The sequence below is a fragment of the Gopherus evgoodei genome, chromosome 4 (genome assembly GCF_007399415.2).
Source record: "Gopherus evgoodei ecotype Sinaloan lineage chromosome 4, rGopEvg1_v1.p, whole genome shotgun sequence".
NCBI classification, from domain to species: Eukaryota; Metazoa; Chordata; order Testudines; family Testudinidae; genus Gopherus; species Gopherus evgoodei.
The window spans coordinates 86,878,829-86,894,902 of record NC_044325.1 but is presented as its reverse complement, the minus strand read 5'-3'; the positions used below and the strand labels follow the sequence as shown (position 1 = coordinate 86,894,902).

The following is a 16,074-nucleotide window of genomic DNA, read 5'->3' as shown; positions in this document are numbered from 1 at the left end:
TGGTAAGCTGCCGCCTTCTTGTAGGAAGTTCTATTTAATGGGTCATGGAATTTGGGTTTTATAGCTAGATGTGTAAATATAAGGGGAGGTACAGGTAGCCTTGTATCTGTAAGATTTTTCTCTCCTACTAAAATATTAATAAGGGGTTAATGTGGGAAATGGAGTTCTTGCAACAGTTAATGTTAGAGTTCAGCCTTAAAAGGTGAAATTGAATAAAGTGAAAGAGATTTATTCTTCCTAGTGTTAAAATGTGATTGTTTTCATTGTAAATAAGAAAAATATAAATGCAATAAGCAAAAAAGTGACTAAGTGTGAGCAATATACTTGTCTTATATCATAAACCACCATTTATTAGCAATATTACAATATTTACACAATGGACCTGTTGACATTAGACACATGTCTGTTTAGTTGTAATGCACTTGTTGTAGTGGTATCTAGAGATTTAAAGTTATCGTGTCAGTAGTTCCTGGAATCATAACAGTGATGGTAGACTAACTTGATATCTGTATAATAGCTGTTCTGTTCTGTTGGATTCTAATCCCACTAAGGGTGACCTCAAGACAATCCTTCACGTGTACATACTATTGTCTGATAGTATTGAATATTGCTGTTTTCAAAGGAAATGTTTTCGCTAGTTTGAGTTCTAGTACTGAATGCAGTACCTAGGAACTTCTCTTCTGTACTATTGATGTCATGCTTGAAGGGCTGCTTATGTGACCCTGACAAGTTTCACCTTTGTTTTTCTAGGATGCAGCTTCATATGAGTCAGATGCAACCTACAAGAATTCCAATACAATATATTCAGCTGTACATGAGCCAGAATCCAGCTACAAAGCTGAAGAGTCAGACTACCAAGAAGCAGTCAGTCAGCGGGAGCCAGAATATGACCCAGAGACAGTCTATGAAGTGGCAGGGGCAGGAGACCTTTATCAAGCAGGTAGAGTGCTCTTATTTCTGAGTTGGTACCTTCAAATAGTAGGTAGTGTTTCAGTGAATAATTGAACTGATATGTCGCTGTAATTGGTTTGGGCAGCAACATAAAATCTAAGTTGTTAACATTTTAATTTTTAATTTAAATGTGCTGATATCAAATTAAAGGGGCAATATGGCAAAGCAGAACACTGACCTGCCTTTATAATGACTGGGCCTTATTTCCAGTGCTGAAAATAAACAACATTCATGCTTTAATGTTGAACTAACTATAATGCAAACTAATGACTGCTTTTAGCTGAAGCTTAGAGAGAGCCATCATCTTGCTTCTACTTATGTCATGTAACACAAGTTGACTCTGAAAAAAATTACAAAGGTGAACTTCAGATAAAGGCTTATTTTAGCCAGTGCTGGCCAGCCATCTTGAAAATCCTATTAACAAATAATTGCCTTTTAAAATTAAGCAACAGATGCATCTTTTAACCTTTGCAGTCCGGGACATTCAGCCTAGAAAGCTAAATCTGCTGATGGGGGAGTAGAGATCGGAAGGATGTGTTCTTGTTTTTTCATGTCGTGTGTGTGTGAGAGAGAAAGAGAGAGAGAGAGAGATGGTACTTTTTTCATCTTGTAAAAGTATTTATTTGTTTTTCTCAAAATTTGTTCATAAACTAATTCAAAGCTGCCTGTCTCTTCCCCCACCCCAGCCTCCACGGCCATGCGAGAATGAAATTTCTCTTCAAAGTGTGTCCCTGGATCTATTGACATTTTATAGACTTTTTCCTGAACTAAAGCAATGGGTCTTCATTTCTACCCTCTCATGCTCCTTTCTATAACAACCTCCCCATCCATCTCAATTTCTAATTTGTTGTAAAAATATCTAAGAAACTAATCAAAACCAGTATTTCCAAAATTGTGCCTCTTCTGGGTGCACACTGACACAGTTGGCTAGTTTGTTTCCTTACCTCAATCTGTGTCCAAATTACAATGGAGATGTGAACGAAGAGTGCCAGATTACACTTTCATAAATGAGGGCTCTATCTATACATAGTGTGGTTTTAGTCCTCTAATGTGTCTGTCTTTTCTAACACTCTTTAGAAGAAAATACTTATGATGAATATGAAAATGAACTTGGAATTACAGCCATTGCCCTTTACGATTATCAGGCTGGTAAGCGCAGGTCTTGTTCTCTAATTTTGTAAGCTATGAATAACTTTGTCTAGTGTAACATTAGTGTAATACATATCCCCCACCCAGAATACATCAAGCCCAGCTGTAGCAGTTAGATATTAAGTGACCGCCAGGGCCGAAGAGTAACATTAATATTATGTATCAGAGGGGTAGCCATGTTAGTCTGGATCTGTAAAGTTTTCCTTGGTGTGATGGGTAGCAGTCACTATACAAGATTAATAGCATACCCAACGTGTAATGGATAAGAATTGAATGTTCTCCTTTTAGGGTGAAAGCTGCCACTGTAAAACAAGTAAGAGGAAGTCTGTTGCTCAGAGAAATCTTTTGATTATCACATTTTTCTATCCTGGTTTAAACATCTTTGTTTGGCGCATTGGAGAGAGGAAGGTAGCTAACATTACTAAGGTTCCTCTGTGAATAACTCCCTTTTTAATCACTTAATGCTACTAAAAATACCATTACCTAGGAAAAAGCTGACAACAGTAGAACTTCATGTGAGAGTACTAAACACATTGCCTCTTCCACTCTTTTCTCAGCGGGGGATGATGAGATTTCCTTCGATCCAGATGACATCATCACGAACATAGAAATGATTGATGACGGCTGGTGGAGGGGAGTGTGCAAAGGCAGATATGGGCTTTTCCCAGCCAATTATGTTGAGCTGAGGCAATAAAGAATATTGTCAACCGATTATGCCTTAATGCCATAGTCATTAAACCTGATTTAATACACTACAAATCATGATGCTTTTTTGAGGATGGAGGGATATATACATACTGCTTTTATATTTAATACTTTGCTGATGCTTTTTAAAATGTTTATGCCACAGAATTTGCTAATATATTGTAACTCTTATGTTCTCCACCAAGGCCCCTGGTAATGGTTTTTATGCATTTTGAAATGTTTTTCCTTTATTCTTTGCCAAATTAGTGATTGTCATTAAATACCATTTCAAGGACTATTAGCTGCCTGTCATAAGAATGCATGTTTCACTCATACCTGTAAGTGAACAGAATTACCTAGTGATTAAGTCTAGTTAGTCTTCCAGTAAATGTTGTCAGCTAAAGATCATGGCTATGTAGGTAATTTGCATTTCCACATGAGTAGGAGTACACTTGTATTTCTATATATAATGTATGGATAAGGGAAGAGAAGGACTTGAGAGTTACAGTTAATGACAACTACCTAACTTTGAATATTGGCCAATGGTTAGATATGTATTGATGCTATGAAGGAAAGATTCCAGTTATTCATTATTTCATTTTAAAGTGAGGTCTCTTGGCTCTTTTATGGACTTTCTGGTGCTACTGCTTTTGTCTTTTCCCCTATGGACATCTTAGCACTAGCTCTTGCTAATCGCTTTGTTCTCTCCCCTCTCCCAGAAAACCCTTTTAAAGTTGCTACAAAAGTGCTTGCAAAATTTCAGTGTTGACTCCCCCAAGGACATACATGGTCTGTTCAAGGAACCCCAAACTGGCATCCAAACCAGTACCCCACTACCTACAGTAACAGTCTCTCTGCCTTAAAGATTAAAAGGAAGTACAATGTTGCTATATTATATTGGTACACACGATGCATTTTTGTTCATACAATGAAACAGGTAGGCTTGCAGTTCAGTAAGACAGTTATAACCATATTTCAGTGAAGAAATGTTAATACAAATACCATAAAGCCATTTCAGATAGTCTCCACTTCTGATCCACATAAAGACAACTATCCTCTTTATATGTTCAGCTGAAACTGCCAGTAACATTTCTCCTTAACAAAGGGGTTAGTCCTGTTCTTTGCCAAAATAGAAATTAAAGTTCTTGTCACTTTTAAAAATTGGTTTACTTCACCACAAAAGTTAGTGCCCCTACCAAAGATAGTAAGTTCCAGCTAATAATGCATATGTTAAATGTGTATACTGTCTGTATCCACCTTCTGATCAAAATGAGAATGGCAGGGTACATTTGGTACATCTGGTACATTTGGAACAATGGAGTACAGAAAATCTTTGTATAAAATGGCACAGTGTATGTAGGAAGAAGGTATCATGTTGAAACCAAGTCTTGGATGGTTGGGACAATCTTTAATTAATGTCATGTATGTCATATGACCATATTTTTTTCCTCTTCCGTGGTTTCATTTTTGTTGTATTGCATTAATAGATTGGGTTGGGTTTTATATACAGTTTATTTTATCCAATTTTGCATACACCACATAGGAGATATGATTTTTTGTAAATTAAATATCCAAATAAACTTTTTGAACCATTTTCATGGGATACTTTTTTGTATTTTAAAGCTGATGTATCAAGAATGTTGAGGTTTCAGTTATGAGATTCTCATTGTTCACTCATCTGGTCACCTTCACCATATCTGCTTCCAGGTCAATCAGATTCTTAACACCATGAATAATGAGTACTTCCAGTGGACACTGCTATGTAGTGCCCAGTTATTGCAGTGATAGGTACCTGTCTGAATGAGTATTCCAGCAGCGCCCTGCTGAACTTTCTGAACACTCCCTAACACACACATCCACTGGCTAGCCTCCTGTTCCTGCCCCCATATGGAAACATTTAGATTTTAAATAAAGGGGTTATGGGCCGGTTTAAAAAAGAGCGTAGCTCTCATTTAGGCACCTCGGTGAAGTGAGCTGACTACCCCTGCCCAAAACAAACATATGCAGGATGCCACAGCTCCCACAGAGAATGAGAGGTGCAACTGGAGCTGCAGGATACTGAGGTCTTTGAAAATTTGACTCTTAGCTGTGGTTTTTGTGGGGAGAAAATAGCTGTACATAACTGACTCCTAAGAAAACCAGCTGCTGTGTGTCATAAAACGTTATCTTCATAGCCCTGCTATTCAGGGTCCCAAAGCATTAGCTTCTCCACTATATTTTGATACAAAGCTAAAGCAAGTTGCATATCTGTGTTGTAGAAACTACCTTGGAAGAAGCTGGATGGGAGTAGGTTGTAGCTGTCCAAGGACACAGCCAGGCCTTCTGGCATCTGGGTGGAAATGATGGGTGGCTTGGGAGCCTTCTGGTACTGGGGAAGAAGATACATGTTCTCTATTTTTTCCCCTTCCCTCATGTGGACAGGGTCATGGGTGACACAAAATTCTGGGGAGCAACTTGAATTCTAAGTTTCCCGCCTCACTAACCCTTCACTAGCTAGTAACTAGGTGCCCCACTGCTCTTCCCTTAACTCAGATCTGGATCACCTGAAAATGAAGCAGTATGCTAGGTGCATGTTATTGCAAAAATGATCATAACTGGAAAGATCCTTGTTAAGTGTTACTAGGATTTGGCACTAACATCCCCTTGAGATGAATGAGTCGGTACATATTTCAGAGCTTGTGGCTCTCTGCCGATGCAGGAAGGTAACACTGCGTTGCTTTACATTTAGTTCATATTTCAAATGGTTTTTTTTTTTGGTAACTCAAAGAAAAATTAAGTTCCTACCCCTTTATCTTAAATTCTATTGCACATTTAGGGAAAGGGGCAATGGGACTCTGCAGCTGGGAACTGGCCCAATATAGGGGCCTCTGCATATAGCAGATATATTAATTTAAGCACTCTTGCTTTTAAAATAATTTGGACAGACACATAAGCAGCATTTAAGAATAAATATACATGATAATTCAAACATTCAATAACAGCTGATTCATGGTTGGAAATCTAGGCTTGCAGTGTCAAGGGTTAATTTTTATATCAGTGAAAATATAATAATCACAGGATGACTGGCCCTTTAAGGGGGTTAGAGCTGAGTAACACCTGTGCCAGAGTAGCTTACCTCCAGGGGTGGAGGGAATGCAGTGGCTAAGAGCTGGCCTGCCTGGAAAAACGAGCAGTCTGTGGCTCTCAGAGAGCGAAGAATCAAACAGAGGGACTACAAACAAAGAAGCCCTGTGAGTCAGCATTCTATAACGTGTAGGAGCGGAGCTAGGAGTATAGGAAGAGGCCCTGGAAAGGCAACAGGGACAGAAAACCCAGTTGTGTAGGGTTTATAAGGCTGGGACGCCATAGAAGAGAATGGGTGTGGGTTTCCCTTATGGTGCCACCCTGTGAGGAGTCATTAAGGAGAGGAATGAGCAGTTGGTTGTTGCTACCTTTCCACTAAGCAAGATGAGACAATGACCCCTGCCAAGAAGAGGAGGATAAAGAGACTGAGCAGAGCTCAGGAGGGGCTAGAGCTGCACCCAGACTAAGGGCAGTGGTAGAAAAGGAGATAGACCCTCAGAAAACATGGCTGTGTCCAGCTTAAGGCTGACAGAAGACTGGTTTTGGGTTTGTTTGGACATTAGTACTCTGGAAGGGTCTGAATTGGCTAGGAAGCTAAATTACCTCAGCAACTGAACTGTGCTGAAGGTGAGAGAAGAGAAGAAACTGAGACAGCAGTTGGGTATGGAGCCAGACCAGGTAGGCTCCAGTTATGTATAGAACAGAAACAGTGTCTGCAGCCTTTAGTCTGTGTTAGTTCTAAAAGCTCCTTCACACATGATGGCAGTAATTGTGTGCTGCTGTGTGGGTAGGCACACCTCCAGCAGAGCACTTTCATGCTAAGTGATCAACACTCTCTCAACAGTGGTAGAATTGATAAAGTAGGAAGTAACAATACATAAAGAAGAAAGCCAAGTGTTTGGCTTATGATGTCTAAAAATGACAAATTGTTAGTCAAAAGGGAGGTAAAGAAGGAGCCATCTAGCAGGAAATTGGGGAGATTATGTTAAAGGGATGCTATCAGTTTAAATCATGCCTCAGCTTGATTTTGGGTTTTTTTCAATCTGAATAGTAAAAGACACCTAAGATCATTGTAACTGAAAAAATAGTGTCTAAATTTTCATTGTTTTGTTTCATGCATTTGACAGCATTTTGGATAGTTAGTGTTAGGGCGTTCCCTGTGCAGTCAGTTTTCCCTTTTGTGTAAGTTTTTCACAATCTACTCAGGAATTACCTTTTTAAAACTAAAAATATAAATTTCAAATGTAAAAACTGTCAGGGAGACTTGGGGACTGGCATAGCATCTAAAACTACCATACTTCTAACTTTGGTATGGAAACTTTGACTAGACTGCCATTTGGCTGGTATCCTCCAAGACTTCTAAAAAGGCTAGTAATTTGCATTAAGTAATTTTCCCCTTTAAATGGAAGTAAATAAGGGGCCAACTATGGAGGGAAAAGCCCTGAAGGCAAAGATTAAATTGTCCTTTGCAGAAACTTAGTTTTACATGTGATGTGTATATAACCTCAGTTTTAGGCATTTGACTATAAAAATAAGTACTGTGATGCTGCTATGTCTCCTGATCTAGAGAACAGAACTCACTCATGTAACTAACTCCCTCCATAGGGGAGCTGAGACTATACCTAATTTGTTAATTTAACAGCTTCCCACTGAGACTAGTATCTTAGAATAGGCAACACTTTTCATACATAAATATGAGAATTTCCTACAAGAAATCTGTGGTCTTGCTAACTAGCTCATATCTTAGGAGGATAAGCAGTGTCTTAGAAGAAATCTATATTTGTTATGCTTGTAATGGTGCAGCAAAGTTTTGCAGTACTATTTTTTTTTAATGTGTGCTTTTTTCCATTGAATATTTATATTCTGGTAGCACCCACAGATGCTGTGTGCCCATGTTATTGCTGCCTTCAAGGTATTTTCAGGCCTTAGGATAGCAAGATAGTTGATTCTTGTTCATGAGGAGTACTTGCACTCATAAGCAATCTGCAACAATACTCTTGTAAGAACTATCCAAGTGTAACAGTTACTCTAGCAGGTAACTTACAGGAGCAGGAAACAGGACAATTGGGTTCTTTCACTACCTGTCATTGATTCACTGTATGACTTTGGGTAAGTTCTTTAATTCCTCTTTGCTCGCAATTACTCACTCTGTAAAATAAATAGAATAATCCTTAATTCATAGACAAAGTATGAGGTTCAATTGATGTCTACCTCCAGCAGAAGGTGCTCTGGTAGCATTAAATAGCTGTATGCAGTAGCCAAACATTTGGTTATTAAATCTGTTAAATGTCAATATTTCTGTTTATTTACAGTATGATTAAATGTAAAATAAAAATGCTCCATAAAACATTTAGACTTTCCCCTTCCCTATGTCTTTAAAACACTTAGTAGCAGTGATGAGAAGAACATAATCTGAAGGGCAGTTATGTGGGAGGTGGAGAAATAGTCAAAGAATGTGAAACATCCCAGATAAATGCACTTGCATTTGTACAGCAGGAGCTGTGATCATCTGGTGCGCTGTGTATTTTCTTTCCCAGTCCTTTTTGAATATGATGAAGCAATGTGGTGGGTATCCCTGCATATTGCTGTGAAATAGTTAACCCAGTGCATACAAGATTTCATGTTACATGTTCTCAGCTGGCAGAAATAGTTATTTTGTGTACGGTAGATCTGAAGAGCTTGTCACAATTTGTGCCTGAGGATTCTCTCCTCTTAACTGCAGGCAATCTTGATGCCTTCAGGGAGCCCTCTGACGCTCTTATCCATCAGATAAAATGTTCTAAATAGGACTGAGTAACCCTGTACCTTCCTGCTAGTTTGATAGCAATTAAACTATCCAGATATTTCAGAGAGAGCTCTTGGCCAATGTGAAGACTCTAGCAAGGGTGTCTTTTTAATTTAAAAAGGTACTGTAGGTAATGCTTTAACCATATATACAAAGAGACTGATGAAGATGCAATCCACAATGCGTAGCTAGGAGGGTTAGTTAGTATATTAGAGTTGTTTTAAGAGTCTAGCAAATCTTTATCAATATATTTATAGACTGCATTTTCTAAAACCTCTCCTTAAGCTGCTGCTTTATTTTTAGTTTGCCCAGATGGCAGGCTTAAGAGGATAGTGAAGGATGCTCTTGCATTCAATTTGTTTTATATAAAGCCTTGAAGCTGTGGAATATTGTTCTAGATTTTTATGTGCAGTGGGTCTTTTCCTGCTGTTTTACATTGTGACCGGACTCCCCATAGTGGGGATAAATCCAACTACTCAGTTTGTGACTGCTAACTAGAAACAATGAGTGGAGGAAATTACAGTCTGTAGCATAGTGGTAGTTGCTCTGAATGTGAGATTTTTGCTTCAGCAGGGTGACCTGAATCATCCTTTTATGATATTGAGTAAAGGGCATAAAGAAAGTCTGCATATGGGTCTCAATAAAATCTCACATTACGTACAGTACCAGGACATACGGTGTCCATGGTCCATCGCTGACATTATCCAAAACTTGAAAGACTTGTAGCACTAGTCTCAAGATACTTTAGGTCTCCATCATGTCAAATGGAGCTGCTTTTAGATAACAAAGTGAGAGGTGCCTCAGATTAAATAGTTGTATTCGAAAAACACTTTTGCAAACACAGGATTTATGAACAAGCCCACATATTTCAAGGCACAAATATAAAATCTCCTGGGAAACTTTAAACTATCAAAATAACAGCAAGAAGGTGGGAGTGTGGAAAACATCAAACAGTATGACTGGCAGCAAAACCATGAAACAAAGGGCTAAAGACAAAGCTTTTTTCTTATAAAATGTACTAGGCATAAGTGTAAACCTGAGCACAGCAACTGTCATTTGCTGGATGATCCATGCAGAGCAAAGGAGAGGGTCATTAACGCATGATCATTAGTCATTTCACTATGGTAAGGGTACATTTCATTTCACATAGTTAGTATTTACCCTTTAACTTAGAGATTGCAAGTATTAATAAGCAGCATGCAAGTTTCAGACAAAAATATAAATAATTAGTGCATATTTTACTATACACAATGTAAAGGATATTTGAAGGATTATTCTTATCCTCAGTCTTATGTTATACTGAGAAGAAAAGTTTATTAAATTTAGGGAAGGATTGTGTGTGTATACATGTGTATAACCATGCATTATTAATGCCACTGTTGGCCTCTCACATTATGTCACATTGGGCAAAATGTTTGTAGGATGGTTTACAAACAGTCATAAAATGTTGTGTTGAGAGCACCTCCAATGAAAGAGTTGCAAACAAACAATAGAGCTTTCAGCAATGGCAGATTTTAATGACTAACTTTTAAAGGTCAGCTGAAATCAGGCAAAATTCATGAACAACTATTGTCACTTGTATGTAAACATCCAGTATACTTAATGGTCTGCCAGTTTATCATCCATGGTAGGTTGGGAAAATAAAAATAGGAGACTCAGTGCTACAGTCAGAAGAAACGGTGATCTCTCCTGTGCAAGCTAATTGTGTTTTCTCACAGACTCTGTCTAAACCCTTCCCTTTAGGTGAGGCTTTAAACAAACCATAGAAATTTAGGGCTGGAAGGGACCTCAAGAAGTCATCCAGTCCAGCCCCCTGTGCTGAGGCAGGACCAGTAAACCTAGACAGTCAAAAACTGTCAGGAGACAGTACTTGGTCCTGCTAGTGGAGGAAGGGGACTGGACTTGATGATCTTTCAAGGTCCCTTCCAGTTCTATGAGATAGGTATATCTCCATATATTATTTATATAGACCTAGAGTACTAAACCTTGATTAGAATGCTCCCATTAGTATAAGTTCATAGTCCAGAAGTTTGAGCAGGAAGGAGGCAAAATGGAGATGTTTCCATGGCCTTTTATAGGTTCTGCCAACTGAAGGGAAGCCCATTGTTCTAGTTTGTGGAAAATTACAGGTAACAAGATGGTGTTTGGAGTCACATGTCCATGCATGCTTTGCTTAGTCATAGTAGAACTCATACTCTAGTTAGAATGTTCACATGAAAGTCCATCAGCTGTGGATGGTCATCTTCCATGGTCCATTGTGAGTTAAGTGTTCCTTGATGGGCCATTTAACTTGAATAGTTCCTTCTCAATTTGCTGGCTAAATACCTTGTTGGTGTTGCCATAAGAGCAAATATTGAAATACAGGTATAGAGTTAATATTCATAACTTCACATACAAAAATTATACATACATTTAAATAGCATAATCATTTTCAGCAAATCATAACTTTTCCATAGAAGTCTTACATGACGTGCTTTGTACAAGATTTGTTGCAGTTATATAAACAACAGTGTTAGCAACAATGATCTACAGGGTCATATTTTAATCAGATAACATCACACTAGTACTAAAATGTAATTGATGCACTATGTCAATAGAAGTAGCACCATAATGTGGTAAAGGGAAGGTAAAAACAGAGAGTTGTCAGATGCAGATAATGGGTCTTTCGTCATGTACTAGTCTTTCTTTAAACAGTGGTTTCATGTGAGGGGAAGTGGAGAGGTTGTCTGTTTGATGTCTCAGATGTCCATACCCTTCTAGTATGGTTTCAGATAGAGGTGCCGGGGATTGTTTATGTGTTCTGCTGTATGAATTAAGACATTTTCCCTAAGAATTTGAATAGCTTTTTCCATACCATCCCCTGACTCAGACTATGCAATTGCTGCTCCGTTGTGGAATGGAAACACTATCTGGACACCACCATGCCCTCAGCTAGGAGGCTGCTACAAGATAGACTTCCCTCAATCCTTCTTCTCTAATGCTTCTCAACCACTGTAGGACTGGGAATTCCCAAGCCCATATTTAGTTCAGTACTGTACCAATTTATGCATGTGAGCAACTTCACATAGATACGTCGTCCCACTGGCATCAATGGGATTATTCACCCACACAAAATTATCCATGTGTAAGTGACTTCATTGCATTACTCTAGTCCCTGTTCCATGGGTAATGGTTCTTTACCGCTGAACTCAGTGGCAGGTTCAAACAACAGAACTCTTTAGGGCTCACTTGGGTTCAAAGTTCATTTATTTATTCCAAATGCAAAGTAACTTTCACTCTTTCCTCAGAACATCTACTGTATATTCTTAACAATGTACTCCTAGACCAACCTGACTTTCATGGGTGCTAGAATGTGCAATGTGAGCCAAATTCAGAGCACGTGGCTCGTGGTCATTAGTCTCCTGTAATTATGGTGTTCAGACCGAGGGCAGCAATATGGCTGTTTCTTGCATGTTATCACTTATTAAATAAGAAAAATTCTTAAATGGGTTGCAAGTTTTTGAGATTAATTAAAAATTAAGCTATTTGGGGATTTAATGTTAAAGCCTGAAGCTGACAGAATGATATTGTCCTGCAAGAGTCTATGGATAGAGACCTCTTTAATGTCTTTAATGAAGTAAACACAAAGGGGAAATGTGTGATTATGGGAGACTTCAACTTCCCAGATATAGACTGGAGGACGAGTGCTTGCAAGAATAATAGGGGTCAGATTTTTCTGGATGTGATAGCGGATGGATTTCTTCATCAAGTAGTTGAAGTACCTACGAGAGGGGATGCCATTTTAGATTTGGTTTTCGTGAGCACTGGGACCTCGTAGAAGAAATGGTGGTAGGGGATAACCTTGGTTCGAGTGATCATGAGCTGATCCAGTTCAAACTAGATGGAAGGATAAACAAATGTAGATCTCGGATTAGGGTTTTCGATTTCTTGAGGGCTAATTTTAAAGAGTTAAGGAAATTAGTTATGGAAGTGGATTGGACGGAGGAACTTGCGGATTTAAATGCGGAGGAGGCCTGGAATTACTTTAAGTCGCAGCTGCGGAAATTGTCGGAAGCCTGCATCCCAAGAAAGGGAAAAAAAACCATGGGCAGGAGTTGTAGACCAAGCTGGATGAGCAAGCAACTCAGAGAGGGGATTAGGAGAAAGCAGAAAGCTTACAGGGAGTGGAAGAAAGGCGAGATTAGCAAGGGAAGCTACCTTGGTGAGGTCGGAACATGTAGGGATAAAGTGAGGAAGGCTAAAAGCCGCATTGAACTGGACCTTGCAAAGGGAATCAAAACCAATAGTAAAAGGTTCTACAGCCACATAAACAAGAAGAAAACAAAGAAAGAAGAAGTGGGGCCGCTATACACTGAGGATGGAATGGAAGTAAAGGACAACCTAGGCATGGCCCAATATCTAAATAAGTACTTTGCCTCAGTTTTTAATAAGACTAGTGAGGAGTTTAGCGACGATGGAGGGATGATAAGTGGGAATGTGGATATGGAGGTGGATATTACCGCAACTGAGGTAGAGGCCAAACTTGAACAGCTTGATGGGACAAAATCGGAGGGCCCGGACAATCTCCATCCGAGGATATTAAAGGAACTGGCGCGTGAAATTGCGAACCCGTTAGTGATAATTTTTAAGCAGTCGATAAACTCGGAAGTTGTGCCGTACGACTGGAGGATTGCTAACGTAGTCCTTTTAAGAAAGGGAATAAAAGTGATCCGGGTAATTATAGGCCTGTTAGCTTGACGTCTGTAGTATGTAAGGTCTTGGAAAAAATTTTAAGGGAGAAATTAGTCAAGAACATAGAGGTCAATGGTAATTGGGATGAATTGCAACATGGATTTACTAAAGGTAGATCGTGCCAAACCAATCTGATCTTCTTCTTTGAGAAGGTGACGGATTACTTTGATAAAGGAAATGCGGTAGATCTAATTTACCTCGATTTCAGTAAGGCGTTTGACACGGTTCCGCATGGGGAACTGTTAGTTAAATTGGAAAAGATGGATATGAATATGAAAGTTGTAAGGTGGATAAGGAACTGGTTAAAGGGGAGACTCCAGCGGGTTGTATTGAAGGGTGAACTGTCAGGCTGGAAGGAGGTTACTAGTGGAGTCCCTCAAGGATCGGTTTTGGGACCGATCTTATTTAACCTTTTTATTACTGACCTTGGCACAAAGAGCGGGAATGTGCTAATAAAGTTTGCGGATGACACAAAGTTGGGGGGTATTGCTAACACAGAGAAGGACAGGGCTACTATTCAGGAAGATCTGGACCACCTTGTAAACTGGAGTAAGAGTAATAGGATGAAATACAATAGTGAAAAGTGCAAAGTCATGCACTTAGGGATTAATAATAAGAATTTTAGATATACATTGGGGACGCATCAGTTGGAAGCGACGGAGGAGGAGAAGGACCTTGGGGTATTGGTCGATAGCAGGATGACTATGAGCCACCAATGTGATACGGCTGTTAAAAAAGCAAATGCGATTTTAGGATGCATTAGGCGAGGTATTGCCAGCAGGGATAAGGAGGTGTTAGTACCGTTATATAAGGCGCTGGTGAGACCCCATCTGGAATATTGTGTGCAGTTCTGGTATCCCATGTTCAAGAAGGATGAATTCAAACTGGAACAGGTCCAGAGACGGGCTACTAGGATGATCCGAGGAATGGAAAACCTGCCTTATGAAAGGAGACTCAAAGAGCTTGGCTTGTTTAGCCTGGCCAAAAGAAGGCTGCGGGGGGATATGCTTGTTCTATATAAATATATCAGGGGCTTTAACGTTAGGGAGGGAGAGGAATTATTTAAGTTTAGTTCCAATGTAGGCACGAGGACGAATGGGTACAAACTGGATATTAGGAAGTTTAGACTTGAAATTAGACGAAGGTTTCTAACCATTAGGGGAGTGAAGTTTTGGAACAGCCTTCCGAGGGAAGTAGTGGGGGCAAAAGACTTATCTGGCTTCAAGACTAAGCTTGATAAATATATGGAGGGGATATTATGATAGGATAGTTTAATTTGGGCAATTGATCTTGGATTATCACCAGATAAGTCTGCTCAATTGTCTGCGGGGAGATGTTGGATGGGATGGGAACTGAGTTACTGCAGAGAATTCCTTCTTGGGTGCTGGCTGGTGAGTCTTGCCCACATGCTCAGGGTTTAGCTGATCGCCATATTTGGGGTCAGGAAGGAATTTTCCTCCAGGGCGGATTGTCAGGGGCCCTGGAGGTTTTTCGCCTTCCTCTGCAGCGTGGGGCATGGGTCGCTTGCTGGTGGATTCTCTGCAGTTTGAGGTCTTCAAACCAGTTTTGAGGATTTCAATAACTCAGTCCTGGATTAGGGGTTGTATAAAAGTGGATGGGTAGGGTTCTGTGGCCTGCCTTGTGCAGGAGGTCAGACTAGATGATCATATTGGTCCCTTCTGACCTATGAGTCTATGAGTCTATAATGCTGTAGATCTGTAAAGAGCCAACGAGTTTCCCAGGCTCAGCATAAATTAGTACATGAATAGTTTGTTAATGGAGTAAACATTGTAAATGACTGCTTAGTACTTAAGTGAGAATGGGGATACTGTGTTTATTAATGTGTGGGACTGTGCTGTCATCTGATTAGGTTCAAAACTGCATTACACAAATCGGTGGCTACATTCGTTTAACTTATTCATGATGATTATGGTTGGAGTGGCAGTGATTATTGATTGAAAAATAAATTCTATTACTAAAACCTTACTTTCAGATGGTGATAGCTTTGAGAAACATTCATCTTTTGGACTGAAATATTCCTGTAAGATTTATCCCAGGTGTAACATTGCAAGAAGCAGGGCCACAGAGGACATCTAAAATAACATTTTTCTTAGAGAAGCTAAGATGAAATGTAGTGAACTGTCACCTGGTTTCCCTCTTATTCATGTTTTAGTTCAGACATGGTCCCCACACTGTGGGGCGTGCTCCCCTAGCGGGGCTTGGAGAATGTCCAGGGAGGCACAACTAGGGTGACCAGATATCCCGATTATATAGGGACAGTCCTGATAGTTGGGGCTTTGTCTTCTATAGGTGCCAATTACCCCCCACTCTCTGTCCCGATTTTTCACCCTTGCTCTCTGGTCACCCTAGGCCCAGCAGGCCCCTTTCCAGCTCCCACAGAGTGTAGGAAGGGAGTGCCACCCAGCCTACTCCCCCCCCAGCAGCTTCACTCCTGGCCTCGGCCCTACGCCCAGCCCCATCCCAGGCTCCGCTCCTCACTCTGGCCCCAGACGTGCCTCCAGCTGTGGCCTCAGCCTTGGCCCTATTACCCTGTCCACATCCCCTCCACCTCCTGATTGTGGCCCCACTCCCAGTCCCGGCTTTGAGTGGGAGAGAGTGCAGGGACGGGTGGGGTGCAACCCTGAATAGGTTGGGGACCACTGTTTTAGTTTATGTAAACCTGCTAGATGAATGCCATTCTATCTAATATG

The 16,074-nt window shown here is 40.1% G+C and overlaps 1 protein-coding gene across 4 annotated transcripts in view; it reads left to right on the top strand.

Annotated features, from left to right (window-relative positions):
• Window positions 1-4,378, top strand: part of CTTN (cortactin) — a 45,395-nt gene extending 41,017 nt beyond the window's left edge. For all 4 annotated transcript variants that reach the window (XM_030560105.1, XM_030560107.1, XM_030560104.1 and 1 more), the window contains 3 exons: window positions 751-940; window positions 2,029-2,100; window positions 2,658-4,378. In XM_030560105.1, coding sequence (XP_030415965.1) covers window positions 751-940; window positions 2,029-2,100; window positions 2,658-2,794 — 399 coding nt within the window. In that variant the 3' untranslated portion in view covers window positions 2,795-4,378. The remainder of the gene's footprint in view (window positions 1-750; window positions 941-2,028; window positions 2,101-2,657) is intronic.
• The last annotated feature ends 11,696 nt before the right edge of the window (window positions 4,379-16,074 follow it).